At 30.8% G+C, this 27,395-nt stretch overlaps 2 protein-coding genes across 2 annotated transcripts in view; one reads left to right on the top strand and one right to left on the bottom strand.

The window, feature by feature from the left end:
• The first annotated feature begins 1,735 nt into the window (after positions 1-1,735).
• Positions 1,736-5,835, top strand: LOC132940722 (prohibitin-2). Its single transcript, XM_061008434.1, has 7 exons — positions 1,736-2,034; positions 3,454-3,626; positions 3,693-3,866; positions 4,911-5,144; positions 5,219-5,296; positions 5,358-5,454; positions 5,703-5,835. The coding sequence occupies exons 1-7, from the start codon at positions 1,911-1,913 to the stop codon at positions 5,807-5,809; spliced, it is 987 nt and encodes a 328-aa protein (XP_060864417.1). The 5' UTR covers positions 1,736-1,910; the 3' UTR covers positions 5,810-5,835.
• A 61-nt stretch (positions 5,836-5,896) lies between these two features.
• The window catches only part of LOC132940721 (kelch-like protein 17), a 48,109-nt gene continuing 26,610 nt past the window's right edge, over positions 5,897-27,395 (bottom strand). The window contains exons 2-12 of the mRNA XM_061008433.1: positions 18,850-18,983; positions 18,663-18,759; positions 18,487-18,608; positions 15,331-15,445; positions 13,019-13,125; positions 11,574-11,690; positions 10,515-10,728; positions 10,259-10,403; positions 9,206-9,462; positions 8,496-8,751; positions 5,897-7,570 (exon numbers count right to left, since the gene is read on the bottom strand). Coding sequence (XP_060864416.1) covers positions 7,246-7,570; positions 8,496-8,751; positions 9,206-9,462; positions 10,259-10,403; positions 10,515-10,728; positions 11,574-11,690; positions 13,019-13,125; positions 15,331-15,445; positions 18,487-18,608; positions 18,663-18,759; positions 18,850-18,983 — 1,889 coding nt within the window. The 3' untranslated portion in view covers positions 5,897-7,245. The remainder of the gene's footprint in view (positions 7,571-8,495; positions 8,752-9,205; positions 9,463-10,258; positions 10,404-10,514; positions 10,729-11,573; positions 11,691-13,018; positions 13,126-15,330; positions 15,446-18,486; positions 18,609-18,662; positions 18,760-18,849; positions 18,984-27,395) is intronic.

Below are 27,395 nucleotides of genomic sequence, written 5' to 3' on the forward strand. Positions count from 1 at the left end.
AATCGATTTTGTTTTTTGGTGTAACTCTAAAACAAATGACCGTAGGGACATGAAATTTTGAATGAATGTTTATATTAGCATTTTCTATGCACCATAAAATTTACAAAATATTTTGACTCTTTTTGAGCTGTTTACCATTGCCATTGTCAGTTTTCAATTTTTTTAGTTTTTTTTTCTATAAATATCAATAAAATTTTATCTGTTGAGTAAAAAAGCTTGAAAATTTAATAGAAGGCTCCTAGGTTATTGTTTCAAAGGCAGATGAAAAAAATTAAAAATCCTTAGTCACAGTTTTTAATTATAAGCATTTAAAGTTCAAATTTTGACAAAATACGGAAAAATCACGAAAAATAGCAAATTATTTTGATGAAAATTCATAAAAATTTTTCTTTTTAAATCTAAGATTTGAAAATGTAATACAAGATTATCCATAAGTTTGTCTACCTTTATCAAAAAAAAAATGTCTACAAGAAAGTCAAATTAAATTTTTATGAGCGTCTGAAATTTATATTTTTACAACATTTGATATTTACTCGATTTCTCATGTAACAATTTTCTTATTTTATTGTAATTAAAAAACGAATGACTGTAGATACTTGAAAATGTCACTGAATGTTTATATTAGCATTTTCTATACACCATAAAATGTTGAAAATATTTTGACTCTTTTTGAGCTGTTTACGGACATTGTCAGTTTTCAATTTTTTTAGTTTTTTTTTCTATAAATATCAATAGAATTTTATTTGTTGGGTAAAAAAGCGTGAAAATTTAATATAAGGCTCCTGATATATCGTTCTAATAGCAGTTGAAAAATATTAAAAATACATAGGCACAATTTTTTTTTATAAGCATTTAAAGTTCAAATTTTGACAACATTTATCAAATTTATAATTTATTAATTATTTTGTGGTTAAAAATGTATAAAATGTTTAACTTTTATGGCTAAAGATTGAAAATTTAAAACAAGGCTCCGAGTAAATAGGTTATATATAAATTACTTTATTCACAATAATATCATCAAATATACTTGGTAAAATCATAGGCTGACTGACCGTTTTCGCTCAGAATCGTTTTTCTTATACAATGATATTATATCATTGAATTCAAATTTAACACCATCTATTACAGTGACCCACTTGTAACCTACTGTACAGCAGATCGACATCCACTTATCCACTTTTTTTTTTTTGAGAATAAAAATAATATATCTTAAAAAAATTGCCGCCCTAGGCACGAGCCTCACGAGCCAAGTGGTTAATCCGCCACTGACTGCGAAGATCATAGATAATTTAAGAATATTCTTATATTATCTATGGCAAAGATCCATTATTATCTTAGTCCGTGGTGTGAAGAGACATTCGTTGAGTAACCAGCTGCATATACATTTATTTATTATCTATATCTGTATACACAGATATAGATTATAAATAAATTGGTAACTTGTGATATCAGCTGTCCCCAAAAATACGCCATGTTGGTTGAGGGCATCGTATAGTGTTATCACCTGATAAACCAAATTTATTATTGTATAATATATCTATATATGCGTATACTTAAAATTAAAATACCATAGCCCACGACTGCTCACAACTTCTATATTGAAAAAATGACGTCATCCGGCCCGCTCTTTAGTGTAGTATATAGTTAGCAATCTCACACACTTCACACCATTTTATGAACCTCTGTTGACCACTGTGAACCACCAGCTAACCTAACCACCACTATAATACTGATAATACCGGTGGTTTTTGAGGTTATGGTAGAAGTGATAATGAAAAATTATTCGTTCTCTTCGCAGACCACAGGACATTAGGATTTTAGGATTCAGAAGTTCAGATTTTCCATTTTCTGACAGTTTTTCACCAAACCTAACCTTTAGAAAGTAACTAATAAACTACAAGGCACTAAGTATGGATAACAAAGTGAACGACTTTGTCAACAAAATGGGAGCGGCTAAAGGTCTGGGTTTGGGCATGAAACTCGTCGCCGGTGTTGGACTTGTTGGCTACGGTCTGGCCAATTCCATGTTCACAGGTAACATAATAATATTACGTTTTTCATTTACTGGATTACCAGATATGATTTTTATTAAAAGATTAATTTACATTTATGCACGATTTCGATTGTTTGTAATAGTTTATAGGTGTGATGTCAGTATTTGTCGTTCAGCAATTATAACCATAGTTCTTGATTTCTGGCTATATAATACTATAAGTTCAAACTTATTATCTATACCAGAAACACCATATTATACTCATTAATCTTATAATAATAAATATTATTACTTAATTATAATTTATAACAATGTATACATTTATGACTTATGTACTTATTAGGTATTATACATTCTTTTTTCTCAATCTAAAGCTATTTTTTTTTAACATAAATATGTTTTTGTGGGGAATAAAACTTTATTTCCAACGTATTTTTATAACGCTTATATCATATATTATTGTTAGTATGTTAACCCTTCACATAAGACCTCAGCACGCTATTTTATATTAATTGCCTAATTTATATCGCCACACTATTAGAAACGTGTGCTACCTATGTTATACATATTTAATAGGGCACGTAACATAGGTATTATATGCATTTTTAAAAACCATTCAATCATTCATAAATAGTGTTTGAAGTATGAAATATTTCACTATATGGTGTAATATTTCACAAAAACGTGAAACATTGAAATTTTTTTAACACAATATTCAGTGTTCTAAATTCTAATGTAAGAATTCAGTAGGTATACAATGTACATGTATACTATTGTATACCTACTTGTATCGTTTAAACATTAAAATATTTAAAAATTTTGAATACTATTTTAAATGTATAATACCAAAGGTTAGGTATACATTTAGGTACCATACAATTATGAAGGTGATTTGTGACGGTTATATGTAAATAAAAAACTTATTTAAAAATAAAACAAATTTTTTTAAAATACTGAAATATTTCTTTTTTTTAAATTTCATGAAATTTTCAAACATTATTCATAAATAATAATAACAATATTATGTTTTAAAAATGAATAAATATTTATAAATATATAATACTCTCAATTGTACAAATTCAAGTTGCACTCTATATACAAAGTGTACGTTTTATGGTACCTCTACTACCATGATAATAAGTAAAAAATGTAGTAATTCACTTCTTATAGGTACATAGTATTTTTCATTTATTCTAACTTATGGGTTAAAATTAAAAATCTTTGATATTAGATTATCCAGGTATATATTATTATAATATTACTATTTACTATAGAATTGATATAATAATTAATATAATTAACCCCATAATTAACAAAACTTAATATACGTACTTAATTCATTTTTATAGATTAAGTTGGTCTTGTTTCTTGTGGATTATTTCTGTAGATCTGCTTGACATATACCTATTTGTTCTAGATATAAAAATTGATTTTTACCTATGGCTATATTATTTTTATAGTTGAAGGTGGTCATCGTGCCATTATGTTCAATCGTATTGGAGGCATACAAAGAGAAGTCTACCCTGAAGGATTACATTTTCGTCTCCCATGGTTCCAATACCCAGTCATCTTTGACATTAGGTCAAGACCAAGAAAAATCTCTTCACCTACAGGTTCCAAAGATTTACAAATGGTAACATTGTAATTATAATATACTGGTGATATTGTTTTATATTAATTAGGGTTTTAAATTTATTAGGTGAACATTTCACTTCGTGTATTATCCCGACCAGACGCCATTAAGCTACCAGATATGTACCAACATTTAGGTATTGATTATGATGAAAAAGTTCTTCCTTCGATTTGTAATGAAGTTTTAAAATCAGTGGTTGCCAAGTACAATGCATCACAACTAATTACACAAAGACAACAGGTATTAAATAGCTACAATGATATTTTTATTAGGTATATTATGTTAATTTTACTTCAGACTATATTCTGTCTAGCAAAAAAACACACTAGCCTGACCAAAATTAATCCAATCTACGCAACATCCAGCTATAACACTCTCACTGATACCAGCTGCTAGTCATGATCGTAACGCTGCCAATGGTGGTGATGATAAGTAGCTGGGTTGCTTTAGAGGGGGAATGGAGCCTTAGTGAGTGTGTGGCTGTCAGTCTTTAGGTTTACTCTTAGTGACATTTTCTTTTGCTGGACAGATTCTAGAAATATATTTTATTTTTATATTTAAAATTCTATTTGATTATTTTTTTAGTTATAATATTGTTTCCAAATTTAATCAAATATAATTTATTAATTTAATAATTTATAATGATACCTACAAATTACAATAATATAAATTTTTTATATAAAAATTCCTTTTAATATACCCTACGGCCTACCCTCACTATAAAAATGAAGGTTGTAACAAAATTTTGTGACTTGTGAACAATTTGAATAATAAATATATTTATTATTCAAACCCTAGACTTGTAATCAAAGCCATTTGTTATTTATAACATCCTACCTACCAGATTTCTATATAAACACTACAGCAAGTGTATTATTTTAGAATTTTTCATTTATATCCTTATAATTATTAATTTACAAATCAACACAATATTTTCTTGTCAGACTTTGTAAGATACATTTTAGAAAAATAGAAATATATTATCATTGATTATAAATACTACCTATAGATCACTCATTGGCTCGTATTTTGCGTCGCAAAAGTCTATAGTATTTATAATTAATGATATTATGTATATTTATTATTTACTATTAAATTAATAATTAAGTTACAAATAATTTTATTAAATGTTTAAATTAGATTTATTTGTCAATAAAACTAAGTAGATATTATTGTTATTTCAAATTATTGAATTATGAATTGTTTTTACATGGAATACATTTTTTATTTTAGCTCATAATATTTGGGCATTACAAGATTTTTAACTAATATTTTTTTTTATAGGTGTCTCTGCTCATTAGAAAACAACTTGTTGATCGGGCTCGTGATTTCAATATAATTTTAGATGATGTTTCTATTACTGAACTGAGTTTTGGTAAAGAGTATACTGCAGCTGTTGAGGCAAAACAAGTAGCACATCAAGAAGCGCAGCGTGCCGTGTTCTTTGTTGAAAGAGCCAAGCAAGAGCGTCAACAAAAGATTTTACAAGCTGAGGGAGAAGCAGAAGCAGCTAAAATGATATCCTTTTACTATTATACATTTATAGTACCGTCATGTTTATAATGTGGTTTTGCCTTAACTGAAATGTCTACTTAGGAGAAGCTGTTGGCAGAAATCCTGGTTACTTAAAACTTCGTAAGATCAGAGCAGCACAAAATATTTCCAGAACGGTATGATGAGACTACTAATTCTAAGAACATATTTAACTAATAATATTAACTTGTTATTTAGATTGCCACTTCACAAAACAAAGTTTTCCTCAGTGGAAACGGTCTTATGTTGAATATAAGCGATCCCTCATTTGATGAACAAAGCGACAAATTGAAAAGTAAGAAGTAGACTGGGTACATTTATATCTCCTGTAGTACGAAATTATTATGTTAACTGCTTTAATATATTCCATACACAATTTTGTATAGTTTCATCTATAATTCAGATATATGGTTTTGTTTAATTAATTTTTTTTATGTGTAACATGTACTTCGTTAGAAGTGTATAAATTTAAAACTTAAATAAAAATAGTATATTGAAGACATTTGTTGGGTGACGTTTTTTACTTTTTTGTGATTATTCTAGGCGGATCATATAACATAGTATCAAATTATGAGACCAAAATTAGAGTTCAATCCAATGAAACTGTTGGCAGTATTGCAAACAAAACTGTAACCAACTTCTTAAATTAAACCAAATAAATTATAAAAAAGATGAATTTTATTATCCCTCTATTATATTTTGTACTTTTAAATTTTAATATATCTCTATACAAAGACAAATAAGAAATTCAATATATTTTAACTACATGGTAATATATTATTTAGTTTGGACTTAATGTTATAGATGTATTATACCTAATTAGTCTTTACCACTCAAAATATTATATTAAAATTACCCGTACCAATTGAAATTGAAATTTAATCATGAATATTTTTGTAGTAATACAGTCTTATTTTAATTTAACTCATAAAAGTCTTTATTATTTTAAGATGAAGCTTAACAGTTCGACATTCTTAAGTTTTGTTACATTGACACATGTTTCATTCACACTGATACACTTGACTTTATACCAACTATGTTTAAATTGCAAATGAAAATTTCAAATAGATGTTTGATACAATGTGAAATAAATCAATACAAACTTTTAAAACAGTATTATCACAAGGTTTATTCTATTATTAAAAAAAAATATATATATAGCTCAAATCTGAAATGATAATATTATTACAGGCGAAAAATATACAAATTAATAATTATTATTATCCATCACAGTAAATAGTAATAATAGGTACAAACGTATATAACAATAATGCTAAAAAAAACAATTTGATGAGCTAAATATATAAAAGGACACGCGTTAAGTCTGCTGGTATATGTATAATATAAAAATGTGCTTAAATAATAATAATAGTAATAATAAAAATAAAAAAAAAAATGGTAAATTAAGTAGGAACCAATAAAAATCAACAATAAGTAGGTATATTTAGGTACAGCGTTTAAAAATCGCATGCTTAATTTACATTGGATGAGAATTTTGGTCCCCCAAATAAAATGGTAATTTGACTGTCCGTCCAAAAATGAGTTTTTGAATGTAAGTGTACAAATATATCATACATATTATTACAATTGTATTATAAAATATAAGTTTATTATTGTTTAAAAGCGAACGAGCGATAAACCGCACCGTTCCAGGTCCAATCATATTATTTATAACGCAGGATGCTGCGATATCGACCGATTAAGACCAATATAACATCAACGTAGTAATCGTAGACGACATCGGGAGCAAGCAGAGAGAGAGTGAGAGAGAATGAGTGAAACTCGCTAAATGCGAATAGGTACCTACTAAGTTGTCGTTCACACAAGATAATATACTTAATATTAATATATAGATAGATAGGTACGCGCAACAATAACTGCGCTGTGGCGATTTCCTTCTTTCGGAAAATTGTTGTCGCCCTGTTCAGTGTACACACTGTCGCAGACTATCGCGACGAGTAGATGCAATTAGCAAGGTTTCAACCGTCGTGCGCGCTCGCTAGTTTGGCAACGAGTGAGAACGTTCGGAATCGTTGTTGTTGTTGTTGTTGTTCGACCGCCAACCGCTGGTGGTCGACCACGGCAATCATACGGACGTGGCGGTGGACTTGTATGGCGAATTTGTGACGGACGCTGTTCCAGAACTGGCGGCCACCATCGCGACGCTTCCACTCATGACGGCGGCGGCATTTGTGGTCCCGGCGTTGGCGGCCGTCGTCAGCTTGCCATCCATGTTGAAGCAGTACAGAAGAGCGGCGCCCACCGAGCTCCGGCGCGTCGGCATCGGCGTCGACATTGTCCACCGGTTGATCCGGGGATCGTACCGCTCCGTCGAGTGCAGGCTCGAGTTGCTGTCGTTGCCGCCGAGCACTAGCAGCCCGCCGTCCAGTTCAACCATGTCATGGGTAGCCCTGTAATGTACGACAACCCCGCCGATTAATATACCTGTTGTTATTTGTTGCTGTTGCTATGCCGACACTTTATATAGGTGGTAGAAAAAACTGATCAAACGGTATAATTTACTGGTGTATTAGGTGCACATTATAATTATTCCATAATTCGTCAAATGTGAATGATTCAGTACCCTACGTCTTGTGCATTAGAAAAAATACATGGTAGCCACCTCAACCCGGAACACACAGCATCGGGTAGTAAAATTCTATGTTTTATGGCTAGCCATTTGTATGACATATTGACATCCCACGCGAGCGTTAAAAGAATAGGTTTAACCTATTTAGAATTAAAGATTTTAAATTTAAAACGGACGATATCGGTAGATACCTAGCATTCTATATTGACAAGGTTATTTTTCAAGAAAAAATGTCTCAGCACTGCGCTTTTCTGTTCATCGTTACTCTTACTCGACCGGTGCAATGGTAACAATATTAATATTAAAATAATTTTTAACTACAAATTAAATTTTTATCACGGTTTTGTTTGGATTTTATAAACCTAGGTATATAAAGTAATATAATAATATTGTAATATTATCTATCGCTCAGGGCCTCAAATACATAGGACACACTTATTAAACACCTACATTACAGGGGATTTCAGGGGACACACTTATTAATTTAACTGTTACTTTTGGGCTTTGATAGATTTCTATAGCAAAAAAAACCTGTGGGGGTTAAAACACCCAAAATCCCTTTTATATCACTACAGTGGCGGATCCAGGGGGAGGGCAAAGGGGACATCCTTTAGTTTTTCTTTGTTTTACACTGTATTTAGCCAATTTTGAAACTTTCTGTACTTTTACCCCCAACTTCCAAGACTGCATTTAAAAGAGCTAGAAACTGATGAATTGAGGAAATACTGTCTTGGATATTGAATTACCTGCGACACTGCATGGTGGCTATGGGCTCCCAAGCATTCCGCCTGACGTTCAATCTTTCGCCACTTGACATGCACATTGTCCCGTCGTTGCCCCCCACACAATAAAGCATATCGTCCAACGTGGCTACGGCACAGCTGCTACGCCTGCTGCTCATGGCTGGCACAGTCATCCACTTGCTCATTCTCGGATCGTACCTTTCAACGGTTGACTGGTAGTTGGTCGAGTCAAAGCCTCCCAAAGCGTACAGACAGTTGTCTAGATGGTAAACACAAAAGGTATAGGTATATATTAGACAAATATCTATTTGTTTAGATATTCCGATTGACCTAATTAAATAAAAAAAGTAGATATGGGAATCTTCGAGATGTTTGACAAAACCATTAACCAAGTGCCCAATAATGTCATACCTATTGAATTATAGAAGTTATAATACTTAAATATATAATGCTTAGACACTTTGTTGGGAATTTGAGAAAAGTAAATTTTGGGACTTTTACTTGTTCTAACAATAGTTAACTAATAGATTAATCAATTTGTATTATAACTATATGATATTATTGTCGAGATAATCGGGTGGTTGGTTTATCGGGTTAAAATTCGACGGGTTAGGTAAGACTGCACACTACCAGCCATTGGATCTTAGTCATCTTATGAAGTAAATACATAATGCGTATAAATGTTTCTTATATCCTTAACCTATTTGTCTTACCGACGACGGATACGCGGCAATATCGTCGACGGGTGGTCATACTAGGACATGACGACCAAACGCCGGTCAGTGGGTCGTATCGTTCCACACTGCTCAGGCAGGAGGCACCATCAAAACCACCGCACACGTACAGCAATCCGTGGTTGGCGCTAATGCCTAGACAGCTCCTCTTCGTGCCTAGTGACGTGACCGCCGACCACCTGTTGCAATTCGGGTCGTAGCACTCGGCAGAAGACAGGTCCACTATGCCATCGTATCTAAATATTATATACACATATTATTATGATTTTGAACTCAACCGAGGTTATTCGGAACTCCGAAGGCGGGAAGTACATAATCAAAATCGATTTCCCGTGGAAACCAGGCTGCAGAAACGGTTAAGTAAAATGTGCATAGGTGTAATAAAAACTATTGTCCTGCAGTATCCTTTATAATGTATAAGGATTATGGAGAAAAAATCTCAGTTAACAGAAAATTAAATATAATATAATTGTAATCGTATACCTAATTGTTTTAATAATATAATTTAGATTTTAGATAATGGATAGATTTTTTTAATTACATTTTTATTTTTATTATTATTGTCTATAATACATTATATGTAAATTATATGTACCTACCTAAACGTTAACATATTATATATTATATAGGTATACCGTATACAATAATATCCTAATATGAACTATGTACAATATCATAAATCATAATATATATTTTATTTATGTTAAATACATTTTTTATTTATTCTTCAAATCTCACTCAATGTATAATTATTAATTATAGTATACAATTAATATATATATAATATGATATAAATACATTTTTTTATATGGGAAAAGTGAAGAAACATACGCATAACATTATGTCCATCCAAAATATCTCAGACCCCATTATATTCATGCATATTATAAACCTGGTCACGCCATACGCATTTCAGCTTTTGTAACCGAATATAGCTTATAGTACCTACTACCTCAGTACCTGTATGGCTGTATACAAGCATTAGATATAGATAGATATAATAATAAATATACAATTATTGAGAGGTTATACCCTCCGATAGCGTAGATCAATTTTCCCAGCGATACGATACCCGCACGACTTCGACATTTGGACATGGGCGCAATCGGTAGCCAACGGTCGTGCCTAGGGTTGTAACACTCGCCAGCGCTGTGTATAGTGAACAAGCTACCGCCTCCTATTAACATTCAACAATAAAATATAATACTATTCGATTATAGAATAACGCATTGAACAAAAATAATTGGGTATATAAAATATTTTAAATATTTCTTCGTCGAATGCTCACCAATGGCGAATATGTATGGCATCAGGCCGTCCGGGCTCCGTTGTTCGGTCTGCTTGCTAGCAAAATCGGACCTCTGGTCCGGCAACAGATGGTACTTCATGGCACCCAACAACAGGTCCTTGCAACTAGGCTCGCTGCGCACCAGCGGTTCCGTTTCGACTACGTTCAACAGGAACATCTTTGACATTTGGGCTAGTCGCACGTGGCCCAAAAGCTGCAATACGAGGGACGTTATAGGCGTTTTATATTTTTATCACCAGCGACAATCCCCCTAATATAATATAGGTATAACATAAACTACTAAATGTCTAATGGTCAATTATAATAAATAATCATTTGTCTCTTTATTGCTGCAGCAGAACACCGCTGTGTCATCAAATTGCGTATAGATAGTCGTAGTGCATACGATTAGTTTAATACAATATAAATTATAGAGCGTGATTCACCTGCAAGCATACTGATACTAATAACCCCCATTTTACTCAAACATTAGTTCCCGAGTAAATATATAGGATGTATTTACCAAGGAATTGTAATTTGTAATTAATAGGCCTTAAAAATGGTTTTACAAAACTATTTAAATTGATGAAATATTTAATATAATAGGTAGGTAAGTACTTACTTCACTCAGACAATTTTTACAAAATATAAAATGTTGATCGATTAATATTAATAACTATAATTTTCAAATCATTATGGCACCCATATTTTTCATACCTATTACTGTGGGCCTATATTATCCTTGGTATACAAAATTAAATAATTCGAAAACTATTTGTTCAAATTTATAATTGGATACATCAAAATGTCCAATAAATGCATATACCCTAATAATTTAATGGAAAAAAGAAGATTCTCATTTGAAAAAAAGAAATTTTATATCGCTACAAACACTCTTTAAATAGTATACCAAATCTGAATATTTGAAAATAATACCATAAACTATACGAACAAATTTTAAAAAAAAATTGAAAAAATGGGGGTGAGCATGCTTGGCGAATAGCGTATATATTAAAACAGTTGTGTTTCTATCAAAGTCGTTTGAGTTTGTTATAGTACCTGAGCGATGTACTGTGATCGTTCGGAGGGATTGTGTTTGATCCAATCCATGACAGCCACAAAAACCTGCTCTTCGGAAACAACGTTCAATTTGTCGTTGGATACTAAATCTTCGACCTGAAAATTACACAAGTGGTAGGTACGTTTTATACCGCAGTTTTTTTCGTTCGATTTCCATGCGTCTAAATCTTTAACGTTTTATTTAGCCGGGTGACACTATATTATTATATTATTCATCCGAGCGATCGAGTTTTGCAAATACTTATTGCCATACTCCTGAAGTTAACCTTTTACTCTGATCTAATTTGTTTCACCACAGTCGTTCTCCTCATGCGTTGTTTTTAATCAATTTTCCAATCACGTGTTACACTTTTATATATACCTATCACATATAGACATAGGTATTAGTTATTACAATAAACACTATATAGTATATACTGCATATTATAAACTATTATACGCGTCCCCGGAGGCACCTGGCTGATTCTGTCTACTAATTCAATATAAGTTCGTGTACCTATAGTATTTTATTCAATCTCCTTCGCGGTGGAACTTTATCCTATATTTTATCTCTGCGTACTATTGATTTTCTATTATATGTACCAGGTACCTATACAATATTGTCTCGCTCTATGTGTATTACATTAATAAGATCTCTGCCTCGGGGAAAACAGCAACATACGCCGTATATAATAAACAGACGTGGAGAGAGTCTTGACGAATAAACGACATCATTTCGTTTCACGTGACGTCAGTGTCAAACGAATGATGTCATACAGAAAAATATTATTTATGCTACTTAAAATGTATATCTGTGCCGTAAGGAAATCCAACCAACATTTAACTCTTTTGCATACAGAATGTAGCCATTGTAGCCGTAATAAATTAGTATAATATTATACGAACTAATATTTTAAAAATAAACTAATGCCTAATTCCCTAATTATGATATTATTCTAACAACAAAGCATATACTTAGCATATATATAATATATATTTTATAATTGGCATATACTCGTATCTTGGTTAGGTAGGTATATTATAATTTTAATGATTTTCTTGATTAAAAATAATTTCACGCGGAGTGGGTACGATATAAATAATAGTTATAATAATAATAATATTCCGTGGAAGGGTAGTCACAAGTTAACGTTCGCACGGGGTGAAAATTCTCATTAGTCTATACCACGCGCTGTCAAGGACCTGCCGCCGACGGTCTGTGACGCCATACATAAACCCTCCTTCACCCAGGTCTGTGAGATTTCACCCGCTCACTACACGTTTCTACCCTTGTCCGTCTGGTGTGACAGACCGCCAGCCCACCCTGCAAAGGACGGCCGAGCGTCGACGACCTTTGGCGGCCCGCCGCAGCAGTCCTAGCAGGTTTTATTAATATCTTCGATACGTAAACAAGAGACGCTACTACTGTACAGCAGGTCAATTACCTCGGAAAACGATAGAAAAAGAAATTCTTCAGTTTTCACCACTTCTTCGAAATTCTGCAATGCATAGCGGTGTGACCGGGTCCTCAGCTCGTTGCACGAGTGCGTCTCTAAATCAAGCAAACAATGTATAATTTATGAATTAATTATTATTCCTTATGACAATATACGAGTTTTATTTATATTTATTCAAATCTACGATCTACCCTATCATAGACCCCCTCTTACTAACATTATATAATAATATATTAACTAACAGTGTACAGTGGCGCAGCCAGAAAATAATTTCAGAGGAGGGAGGTTATGTATTGTTACAATGTATAAGATAACACGCTTCAACGCTTGCTATATATTAGTCTATTATATTGCTTACCTATACAGTTATACTTTATGAAAAAACGTAAGTTATAAAATGTGTAACAATGATGTCATAGGAAGGATGATGTCATAAGAAATAAAAAAAATAAATGCTATATTATATAAAAAAAAAATTAACACATTTAAGGACCTATGTTGAGTCTTTAGTTTGAAGTTTTCACCTTTTCTATTCAATTACTACTAGCACTGGATTAATATTGATATCCCGGTGTACCTATATTGAGGATCGCCAAACCGTTTAGTCTTACTTGACCAATATTTCGGAAGATGAAGGTAAGTTTAAAGTCGACGCAAAGTGGAAAATACCTTTCTCCAGTAGCTCTTGTGACTAATATGAACTCAACTGATACTCAACGGCTGTCTATGGGAGAACTCAGAACAATAGTTTCGTGGTGGCTGAAAGGTTTTATCAAGTGACTGACGCATTTTACTGGTTGTTGTGAAAGCTGAAAATATGGGTATGAACCACGTGGTTATAAATACGGGGAACCTATTTTGATTTTCGATTTATTATTTACAAGCAGTGATAAATTATCACTAATTTAACTATTATTAACATTTTTCATTAGTCATATATATTAAATATTAAGCAGCTCTTGCAGGCGAGAAAAATAAAAGATTTCGAGGAGTAGATTTATGTACCCTAAACCCTCCCCCTGGTTGCACCACTGGCAGTGACTGTATACATCGAAAAAAGTTTACATTTTAATTTATAGCTTATACAGATCTATAGTAGGAATACTAAGGCACTATGGACTAAGGATATAGATAGGCCGCTCTATAAAGTTAATTTACCTTTCGGTCCGTAACTGGTTAATCTACTATAGGCTTCCAGATGGCTTAGAGCCAATCGTCTCTAGAAAATGGAAGTTCACTACGACGACGACTTATACGATGGGAGAAGACTTAGTGATAATAATTTATTATTGAAGAAGACATTATTTGAATCTTGTTAATAGCTTAACCTAACCTGCGATTAAGTCGCAAGGAATTTATGAGTTGTCTGCTCCGATCTGTATCACGAGACGAGTGCTCAACGCTCAGTTAATAGATCAATGATCATGACGTTCGACATTTTATATAATATATTATATTAACCACGAGTATACCTATAAATAATTTACGTTTTATACTTGTACAACGAACTGTCCAATACTCCTTCGTAATCGGTATTGATTATTGTAGTGAATAAATAAATATTTATTACGAGACATGACGGCCTTAGATTATACCAGCTATTTAGTCATATAAATGTATGTATAGTTATACTCGTGTTTAAACTTAAACATAGCTAGGCGAAACTACGGCCATGGTCTGACCTAATATTGACTGGATAATATAGTTATTGTAGTATTGACTATATTGACTTAATACAATTTAAAATGTATATTTTTTTATATTTTTATTTACAATTAAATTTTATTAAATAATACAATAAGTAAATTGGATAAATATTAGAGTTTTTGACATAGGGTTCACATGACGAGAGAAAATATTCATTGATATTACTCTACAGCTATATACAATAAGTAAAAATGACATTAACTAGGTTAACTTAGAGTTTATAGACCATTAAAGTTTTTAAATTTTTTGTTTATTTATTTACTTTTTTTTTAGGTTGGGATAAGAGATCTCTGGACCATTTCCTTTTCATTCTACCTGTTGTATCAGGTAGCTCGATAGAGGATGATGCAATGAGGGAGTTTGAATGATGTTGTAGTATTTTATGAAATCGTATGCATAGTTCGATTAAAAACTTATTTTGTTTTCATAATTATCATTTAGCCGGTCCTAATAACATTTTCTAGTTTCGCTTATGACTTTAAAGATTATTTAATTCGTATTTGTTTATACGTTTTAATTATATCAATATCACAGTATACGTGGTACTTAATTGCCTACATTTTAATCGGTATGTCGTGTGTGAGTACACTTACCGGCAAACTGCCTGATCCCCAAACAATTAGTCGGGTGTAACTGTTTCATCAGGAACGTGCAGCACGCGTCTCGGACAGAGTTTATCTGGAGCAATGACGACGCGGGTAACAGTACCTGTGGAAAAAAACGACACCGTATAATATAACATTGCCGTATACTGATATACCAATGAAAATCCCGTGTAGTGGAAAATTTGTCGATAATAAAACACGCGGCGTCAGTGGTGGTGTCCTTGAACGTACAGTCACACCACCACTATGCTGTGACATCACTACTAGGTATATATAATATATTTAAAATATAAATGTACACATAGTAGGTATGACGTTTAACGTCAGTCCTTAAGCACGTAACGTCTGACCTAGTTATGACCGTGGTTGTGTGTTAAGGGCAAACAAAAGTTCATAATCAAATGCCAACGACGACAGACTAAGCTACATGGTGTGTAATAGACCGAATAAGGTCAACATACTAATTTTGACTAATTTGGTATCCCGACGGGATTTTTTACGATCCATTCCACGAAAGTAACACTTTAAATGGACAACTATTTACATCGGTTAGATTGATTCGAAAATAAAATGCATTTAAAATCTCAAACTTTAAATAGACGTTAACTGCAAAATACGATAAGTCATATTAAAAATGTTTGGTTTTCATCGGTGTACACTGTACCTATATCTATATATAAATATAACTTATAAATAGGCTGATGTGAACCATTAAAAAAAAATAAGGTACCTACGAGAAAAGAGACAGAAATATTGGATTGTTTTGGGAGAAAAAGAAAACTTGCGTCGTCCTTTCTCGAGATTGATGATAGCATTAAGGTTGGCGTGTGCGAGTATTTATTTATTAACTTTCGGTTTTCTTTCTATTCTCGTTTTCTTTGTATTCCCGAGGGGTTGTTTCAAGTATATAGTATTTTGTATATGCCTTTCCGAATGCCATTTAATCTTATTTTTGAGATGATAATCTATACTCCTATGTAAGTACGAATACGTAGGATCATAACTGACTTATGTGTGTCGTTTCTAGTTAAAGGTTTGTTAGTAATATTTTTGATGTTGCAGGAAAGCCAGAGTGCGCGGCCTTTTAATTTAATATGACAGATTTCATATATTATTATGTTGTACTGATTTTTGATTGTTATTATTGTGATCAATTTATAAGTGTCTGCACTCATTATTTTGAAAAGTTAGAACTTAAAAATAATTTGTTTACGTAATTCGATATCACTGAAAAACAAAATGTTTGAAAATACAATATTTTGTGGGTTGTTAACATTTTGAGTGATAACGTCAGACATTTTTATTTTGTATTCAGAAACAGAATATTTTTTCAGTTATTTAGATTCTTAAAAATCGAATTTCGAACGAGTTCTAACCTAGTTAATTATTTATAGGTAACTATGTAAGTTTTTAAAATTTGACGAGAGGAGTAATCCTGTAAAATGGGGGTCCATTACTTCGCTTATCTAAAATGTAAATACTATAACCTAGCTTATAATTAATTAATTAGTTTTTTGAAATTTGATTTTTTATGTATCGAAGTACTCCTAAAAATATTCTGCGTTTTTGCAATGAAATTAAAAATTATAACGATAAAAAAATGTAAAACATAGTTTTATTTCTAAAATGTTCTTTTGCAATAACATCATATATTTTTGAAAAAATTCAAATTTTTGAAATAATGAATATGGTGATATGGTGTAGAACATCTTGTATAGTAAGTACCTATACATTTCAGCAACAACACTTACCCAAAATATCATTGTTGCTATTTTTAATAGATAATATTACAACACGATACACAAAAACACAATTCACTCTTTATGAAGTATTTAGCACCAAGAACAAATTACTAAGTCCGTTCCAAAATACAAAATAGGTAGATTTACAAAACATAATTTCTAAAACTATTCCGTATAGTTAAATTTCGCTTTTTTCTTTCACTTTTCATAATAATTAAAAGTACTTAGACAATAAAATTAATTCTTGAAATTATGTTAACTATTTAGGTACGGACTACCTATAATATATTTTTATTACGTATTTCTGGGAAAATAATTGCCATATATAAACTATAGTTTCCAACTAATTGTTAATCTTAAAATAGAATATTAAAATATAAATTTATTTGGTTTAACATTAAAAACAATTAAAACTCAATGTGCATTTTATATAAATTATTATTTTGAAATTATATATAATCAATTAGGTTAGGTAGGTATGCGTTTATTTTATAGTTTTACTTTTAAATATAAGTTTATAACTTAAGAGGACGCTACCCATACATTTGTTGTCTCCGTTTTACACATGCAATACATAGCAATTTGTCGTTCACTAGTTTCAATAGCGTGCTGTTAGTTTTGATACTAGAGCGAATTGACATATTATAAAACTTTTAGATAAGAACATTATCTGTGCTTAAGCGTTGGCGATTTTTAAAATTTTCTATTTTCAAGCGAGATATGGATATGTGAAATATCAAAAATTAAAAATGCTCATATCTCGCTTGAAAATTAAAATAGCGAATAAAATCCAACGCTTAAGAACAGATAATATTATTATCTAAAAATTTGATAATAGGTAAAATCACTCTAATATCAAAAATAAATGCACACTATTGAAACTAGTGAACGAAAATTTGCTAAGTCGTACGTGTGTAAGACGGAGACAACAAATGCATGGGTGGCATCCTCTTAAAGATTATAACTAATAGGGTTAAAATGGGGGGACGCAGGAGGACTCAGTTCCCCTACCTCTGATAGCGTTAAAGAGGAATGAGTATGCTTACACAATCATAATCACATTACACATAAAATTATATTATATGAAACGCTTAAAACTATATGGATACAGTAATCCCCCCCTGGCATTTTTCTCTACTTTAACCCTGGACTTATTAGTTAAATGTATGAAAAACATTAATTGGATAATGGACATATTAATTTATTTATCACAGCATATTACATATATTAATAAACATATTTTATAACTTTCAAAATTTACTCTATTTTGATTTTTGAATTTGAACTTGGACTTGGTAGTTGGTACACTATTACGATAAGAAAATAGTATTATGAATTTATGAACAAATTGGTTATCGTAATAACCGTTATTACTCGTTTGCTATTAGGTATGTATACCAACCTGAACATTTTCGTCTGTTATGTGTACTTGACCAGTATATGTATATTCGATTAGAAGTTGTAGAGCACCCAAGTCTACGTCATGTAGTTCGACTTCGGATTGTAATTTTTCAGCCATGTCGTCTATTAAAAAGAGAAAATGTTTTAATGAAAAAAAGAAAAACTTATCACACTCACCGTTGAACATTGCGTAAAAATAAGGACTGGAGGAGGCTAACACCAATCGGTGAGCTTTTGTCACGCTGTTACCGACTCGAAGAGAAACGTCGCAGAGCTGTGAATTATATTGAAAAAAATTACTACACCTGATAACATAATGTAATTCAAAACGATTATCGTATATTTTTGTACTAAGTTGTCGTACTTGGATGTTGACTCGCATCTTGTTGATAACGGAAAACGACGACATAGGATGGTCGGGATCGTGGTGCAGGTAACAGGACATCGGTTCCGGTGATTCACAAGTCAGAGGTTCCTCAATGACGGTATCTTCGTGTTCTGAAAAACGATTATTACGTAGATTAATAAAAATATTTTAATACGGTGAAAAGAGTAAATTTACATGGGCTATTATATACATTATAATAATAATCAATGTATAATCAATGCAATTGTAAATTTAACTTATTTAATTATTACTCTATCACGTAACCATTTAATATAATATACATACATACGGTTTTATTATATTTAACCACACATTATAAGCGTTTCTCAAATAAATAATATCCTAAAATATTGTTTTCGTATATAGTTAACACACCAGGCATGATGGCGGCATTGGCGCCACCACGACTATCACAGGCGCCGCCGAAAGAATTCTGTCAATAATTCGAGATTTTGGGGTAACGCATATCATGTGAACATTATAATGAAAACATTTTTACGTTGTAATCTATTTTATATAATGTTATACGCGTATTCCTGGCGTTTATTCGATGGGCGTAACTGATTTTTTTTTTATATAGATTCTGAGCGAAGCGATTGTATTTTTTAAAACTGTTTTTGTCTATAACCACTTTCATGGGCTTACTGAAGATATAAAAATAATATTCCACTCAATATAAATTAGTAGATGCATTGATTAAAAAAATAACCTAAGTAACTATTACATATGAATCCAGTGATGTGTTGTCAAAATCTAAATTATAATCTTAACCAACTGATCAACAACTTAACTAGATGTATATATTTATTTTTTGGCTCGTCTAATGTATGATAATAATAATAAAAATAACAATTTATTATTATGATCATAGAATTTTACAATACTCTCATCCGTATAGTTATAATAGTATAATACAAGTTCTGAATTGTAGTCGTCGCTAAAAGTTCAATCGAAAATTGGCTAATAACCGAAGTTAAATCTACGTTAAAATTTGCATAATTTAAAACTTTGTTCGAAGGAAATGCCTGACAAGGGATAACTATAGTCTATAGATGAGTCTGTGACGAGCTTAAGTCTATACAGTAACTGACAATGATAAATATTCATGGCTGATGACAGTAAATGCGCGTGCTTAAGTCAATAATAATATTTATATGCCGGATTATTTATTGTAATTGTAATTTACAAGAAACTAGGTATCTATATTATTATATAATGTTCAGCAACATTTTATCGAACACATAATTTCAGTTTAATGTTACGCCTTGAAATAACAAGGGTAATAGTTGTTATGATAGTGAATAGTAAATACGTCATTATAATTACAATACTAGACTTCATACTACAGTCGAAAAGCTTTTTATTTTATTATTACTGTAAGTATATAATAATATAATATTATATACTATTATTATGTATAGTATATAGTTACTAAATTATTATAAATATAATTTCATTTTTTGTATCTGCCGTATATGCTCGCATGTTAAGTCTACGAAATATTTAGTAATTCATGGTTTGGCAATTATTATGTAGGTACCTATATATTTCATGTAGGACTTAATTAAGACTTAACATATTATCATCTACTATGTCCGTAAACTCTATTAAGCAAACGGGCAACAGAAAAAAAAGAAAACTGTAGTATAACGTCTATATACTATATTGCATATTATACCTACTGCGATATATTATTATTACATTGTAAATGATGACTTTTCTAACGATTGGCATGTATACGCACAGCAGTCGCGTGTCTTGGGTCAATTGACGACGACCCGACCGACCGGTTTAATCAGACTTGACGAGCGCCCACAAACGCATGACTATTGGAGAGCCCCTGGCCGGCGGCAGTGGTTAGAGCTACGCGTACACGTCAAACTCTAAACGACAAGCTGATGGATTATGTGGATGGGTTTGACGGAGTTTCCCGTCAAACTCGATCGAATAATAACTGAACGCAATAGGCAACGAATTTTTTTTTATTTCCATCGTTATACAATATTCCCAAGGATTCGTCTTGCCAGTCTATCTATTTATAATAATATAAAAAAATATAAATGCGTACGTAATATTGTACACTGTGACTTATATTATTATATTATAAAAAAGTTCACCATGTATATAGGCTCGTTATATCGTGTGAGTACCTGTAAACAGGGTTGGTACTGCGGCAGGGAAGTGCACGATAAAGGTTCTTTTGAAAATAATGTTACATATTTACATTTATGCGAATCCCTACTTCGGAGTTATACAAGGTGATTTTTTATGCATGCTCGCCCTATTTGTATGCTTAAATTATATACATATATTCAAATTCTGACTTTTAACATTTTTAAATGAAAACCATATTTTCCAATACTTGAGATTCCTTGCACCACTTAAGTGAAAATACACATATCAAATAGGCACCCCCCTCCCTTTTTCACTTTTAATTATTCAGCAGATATTTTTTTGAGGATTTTGATATACCTAAATCAAAATTCAATCTAATAGTTTTTGAGTTATGTATAACTTTGTGTACTAAGGATAATATATTAATGGTCATGGGTTAAGTAGATTTGGGTACTTAGATAATTAGAAAATATTATTAATCACTATTGAGTATTGATAATTGATCTATCAATATTCAAGATATGTAAAATGTTATTTGTAAAAATTATCTGAGTGTAACGAATATTACATCTAATATTACATATAGCTTATATTTTTTTAAGACCATATTTAAGGACTATTGTCCTTAATATAACATTTTAATAACCTAGAAACTACTAATTAGAATTTGATTTAGATAGCCGAAGTGCCTTCGCTGGTTGGTTCTTCCCTCAAGATACTCAAGCTACTACGTATATTATAATTTTAACAAAAACATCACTTATGCTTATTGTACTTTTTTTTATGTACAGATTGTATAAACTCTAGATTAAAAAAAAAAAAGATATATACATCAACATTTTCAAGAAAACCACTATCTAAATAACTTGTAGTAAAAAAGAAGGGTTCAAATTAAAAAAAGCTTCTATCACCACAGGATACTCTTTAAGAAGTAGAAAAAATATCAAGAATTTGAAAATACGGTCTACAAGTAAATTTAAAAATTCTAAAAAACCAAAATTTGAATATATGTATTATGAAAGGATAAAATAGGGGTCAGCATGATTAAAAAATCACCCTGTATAAATAAGCTATACAATTGTTGTGTTCAGTGTTTGCTATTAAAGTTTTATCGAAATGTTTTTTGTCATATCCGACTTTTCCTTGTGAAATTTTCATCTATAAATTAAATACCTATATATATTTTTCTTGTAAGTTTTAACTATTTAACTGATGTCTGATAATATAAATTTATTTTTTGAATGCACTATTTATACATTCCGTGAATTAGTCAAATGACGCATGGACACTACCTACGTCATCTGAACTCTTTTACGGTAATGTCTTAATAAAAAATTATATTTTATTCATATGAATTGTTTGTTGGTGTACATTATTCGCCCGTTCCTTAATTATACAAGAACAACCTTTATTGACTTAGTATTTCCTAATAGAACATATATTATTGTTACCTAATACCTATTACCTATTATTATTACTAAATACTAATGATCCGAACAATTTCATCTTTTCGATGTACCTACACCACCCATACCTAATAATATGGTATAGTATAGGTACTAAACGGCGACGGTAAACAACTTTATCGATTGATTTCACTGGGCCAATATCAATTGCGCCGAAATGATCTTTTTACCTGTAAGAAATCTATCGATTGCGCCGCGTATTAACTTCGCCAAACTTTTTTACAAGTTGATTCCGGCTGCTATCGACACTTCCCCAATTTTTTACATGATGATTCCGCTGACTATAAATCCGCTGAATATTTGTAAATTATTTATTTTATTAATAATAAAACTAAATGTAAAGGCTTTAATTTACATTTATGTTAATGTTGTTCTATGGTTATATGCGTTATAAGTTTTAACATGTTTATTATATACTATAATAAATATTTTATTTCATTAGTTTAATGGGTACAAACTACACGCTATTACTGTAATTTGCTGTTAATTTATAACAGAATAAAGTTGTTGAAGTTGTTAAATGGATAATAGGTAGGTATCCATATATTTGAGTTGTATTATTTTGTTTTTATATTTTATTGTATTGTATTATGAATGACCAATTTATTAAATGTTGTAACACATTTTATATTGTATATTTTATTATTTTAAAATTTTTAGATACATCTGACATCGATAAATCAAATTATTACTATTCAAATAAATTTTGTAAAAATAATAATCACTATAGGTACCTATTTGCGTTATATTATTTTGTTATTTTTTAGAATTTTGCATTGTATTTCATTGTTTTTTATATTTATCCTATTTGCGTATTGTACAAAAGGTTGATTAATACAATCAATTGATGTAAAACACTTTTTTTTGTGTAAATATGTACAATAGTAGCTACTCATATAGGTTAGGTTAGGTTAGGTTAGGTTACTAACGATTACTTGTCTTTTGAAAATGAAAAAATATGGTTGTTATTATTGATTCTTTTAATAATAATATATTGATTATCTAATTATTATTTATTAATAAAACCGAACAGCTTTTCTACCTATATATTTTATTATTATACACCAACTATTACTTATTGCAGCTGTAGCAGCATATTATTATATACGACGGTAATAGGTAATTGGTAAGAAATAATAATAATAGGTAAATAGGTAGGTATAGGGCCTATTCAAATTAGCCGTATAACCGTTAATTTGTTTAATTTGATTTATTGTATTGAGCCAAACTTTATACTATATTCGTATATATAATATATATATCATAACAATATAATACGATGTGCATTTGATAACAGCGCTAGATATTATGAAACAAAAGTTAATTAATTTGAGAAATTATGACTGCAGTACGTCAGTACTTCACAGACGCCGCACAATAGTCGCGTGCGTCCGGATGCATCATTTGGATACAGGGTTTTTTTCCCAACCAAGCTATCACATTTAAGTGTTTTTTCAACTTTTAAGTTTTAATTACATATAGCACCTATTAATTTTATATTTTTTATAATTTTTATAGTTTTATGTCTCTCTCTTTTATTTAAAATAACTTAAATTATTGTTAAATTTTAATTATTGGACTTTGTGAATGATTAGAAACATAATTTTTTAGCATTTTAATACGCATTAATGATTAACCTACGATATAAGATCGTTTAATGTGTATTTATTTGATTATTTAAAGTTAAATCTGGCAAATGACGATATATATAAATTCTATTTGTATCGAACTATAAATATCTCACAATATGTATATTTTATAAATTAAATTGTAATTTTTCAAGTTCAAGTTGATTTATTTATTAAAATGTTCGGAAAAATATAATATGTGAATACTACAATACACATGCATAATAAATAATAATATATACAATATATAAAATATTAATATTCATACTATAATTATGTAAAATTAAAACCTATATAGAAAATAGAACATTAGGACTATGTTTTTAAGTTTGAAAAAAATACGAATATATTCCGAGAGGACAGAGATATTGAACCAGCAGTCAGCAAAAAAAAACACACTATATGTACAACGATCGTGTATTGTACACATTATTATAAAGAATAATTAATATTACTATTGCCGCGTTATTAATTTGTTTTATGCGAGATGAAACTAAAACATCGTCTATACTATTATTATTAATACCTGTCTGGGCGCCTAGCTGGCTATCATAAATTAAGATAGATTAATAGTGAAAGAGAATAACGATACCTATTGCAATAAGAATGCCGTATGGAAGTGATAACTATATTATAAATTAGTAATTACTAATTACACATGTAAAAATAACTAATTGTTATCTACTTATATAATAAATTGTAATGAAAAATAGATAGATAATAGTAGGTATAAAACGATCGGCAAAAAACATATTGCTTAATTTATTAAGTATACGAAATGTTGGCAATTATTATCATAAATCATAATAATACGATTTTATATTATAATATAACATAACATAATAATATGCGCATCGTAACTTGGAAGTACTAATGGTACCTCCGTACCGTCGATGTAAAAATAATCGATGAGAAATCAAATATTCTATTTTCTCCCTGCAAGGGCAACAACTGCATTATTTCGAATACTTTTCAGTTTCTAAATTAACCATATAATATTATTATCATCATATTAATATACGCTCTAGGCACATCAATCAAGGACGAGCTCACGTGGGGAAATGAGGGTGTAATTTTTTTATAACCAATATATGATAAAGCAATGAAAGTATTATTATCGCTATATAACATGGTCTGAGAATAGTCAAAAATGTATATTGCCTACCCCCATTTCAAAAATGCTGTACACGCCACTGATGCCAATCAAACGACTCGGCGTTGAAAATATATAATATATGCAACAGGTAATACACATTATAAAAAATAGTTAGGTTAGGTCTATCTTATAGTTCTATCTATACAGTTCAATATAACACAATTAATATTATAGGTACTATTATTATTATTACTATGTATTATTAGGACGTAAACATAATATTAAACGTCGGAATTCGATTTGTGTGGTCGCGTCTTTAATATGGTAATTAATTCTTCTTGAACGTAATATACTGATATACAGCTGTCTGTTTATATAAGTACATACTTGTCATAAAAGTATGGATAATTTACCGTTGACTGATATTACACTTATTTTACTACAATAAATAGGTATTGTGCAAAACGGGTGAGATAGGTCTCGTATTATATTTATCTCAGTCACGTAGGTACATATACTCATATAGTAACGCTGCGGTTTTAAGGAGAAAAGTACCTTTTTATTGGTATTAGGTATACTCGTCGATATAATGTATACTGTATATTAATATATTATACATAATATAAACGGTATTATATACGACATTTAAAATAATTATAATAATAAAATAAAACCGTCAAAGATATAATAATGGTGTTTTTTTCAACATCGTTTCAATCATTTGTATATTATGCGAAGGTCGTAAGTAATATGCCTCAGTAGCGCAACCAAGATTTTTTAAAGGGGTCCACAAAATTATATTTAATTACTGTTTTTCTGTTCCTTCCCTGAGTACATACATACAGTACATATTATATCAATTGTATTGCTTAATAAACACAATTATTTAATATAAAAGACATCAATAAGATTTATGACAATATGTTAGGGAATCTTTAAAAAATAAAAATAAATGCTATATGATATTAGACCCCCCCCTCATCCCTGTCCATTCCCCTGTGTACGCCATAGATATGCCTTTACGTATAATCACAATAATGTAGAGTTGAATTCTATTGGTCACGATGCCGAGGGTATTATCTTTAACAAAAAAAAAAATTCTATTAAATTAGTATATTATGTAGACCAAACGAAATAATCAGACATCTGTATATTGTAGTACCTACCTATGATAAAATGGTCTTGTATTGTTAGCTATAGAGTATAAAAATATATTTTTACGGTTTATAGTAGTTATTGTAATTACCTTCTAATGGTTTTTAAGTACGCCGCCGTCACAGGAACAATACGCAAATGTTTTTATCAGTGCATAATCGCATTCCGTGGATATTCCAAAAAATGTAATATTGTAATCACCCGCAATTCGGTCGTTTCAACCATGATTATATAGGTTATTTAATCCGCGTGGTTTCGACGAATTATATTGGCCGTGCTGCGTTCTACAAACGTAGTGTAGACGTGCCAAATTACGTACACATGAAGTGTTGGTGTAATGTACACAACATTATCACACGCCTTGCCGAAAATCAATCCGTCGACAAGTATAGGTTAGGTACCTCTCCCGGCAATTTTCTGCAAATCCATGAAACGCGCTAGTTACATACTATATATAGTGCCTACGCTATCTTTTATTATCGTCGTGTGATTTTTCTTCACCGTCAAAGTTCTCGTGATAGTTTTATTAATACACTACGCTCTTCAACTTCCGGGAAATTTCTGTGAACAATATAATAAATATATCGTCTCAACGCCATATTACGACATTGGCGTATTCCAACGAACAAAACAATTAAAAAAATTGTATTATATTTAAATCTGCCGCGGTGATGACGACTGCTGCAGCAGTATCAAACTAAAAACGACATATGGTGTTTAGTGAAACTCGCTGTTCGAATCGTCTCGTCAGTCGTCTCTATATAGTATGTAATGCAATGGCGGATCCAGGGGATGCAAATGGGTAGTTTTCCTTTGTTTTACACTGTGTTTAGCCAATTTTGGAATTTTTTGTACTTAAGCCCCCCCCCCCTCCCCCCAAATTATAAGCCCTGAATCCGCCACTGATGTAATGCACTTAAAAGTGTAAACGTGTTAAGTGCTTTGATAATTTGTTTTTTCATATTCTATACGTATCGGGTGATGGGCACGATGGTTAATTCCGTGTTTGGACTTGACACTAGGTACAGTTTGCGCAGCTATATTAGGTGTAGGTAAAATATA

This window comes from Metopolophium dirhodum, chromosome 3 (genome assembly GCF_019925205.1).
Source record: "Metopolophium dirhodum isolate CAU chromosome 3, ASM1992520v1, whole genome shotgun sequence".
NCBI classification, from domain to species: domain Eukaryota; kingdom Metazoa; phylum Arthropoda; class Insecta; order Hemiptera; family Aphididae; genus Metopolophium; species Metopolophium dirhodum.

Excerpts from the sequence above, each read along its gene's own strand:
- LOC132940722 (XM_061008434.1), top strand. The coding sequence starts at position 1,911 with ATGGATAACAAAGTGAACGACTTTGTCAACAAAATGGGAGCGGCTAAA. Across the intron at positions 2,035-3,453 it reads GGCCAATTCCATGTTCACAG|TTGAAGGTGGTCATCGTGCC; the intron begins GTAACATAATAA and ends TTATTTTTATAG. Across the intron at positions 5,297-5,357 it reads CACAAAATATTTCCAGAACG|ATTGCCACTTCACAAAACAA; the intron begins GTATGATGAGAC and ends CTTGTTATTTAG.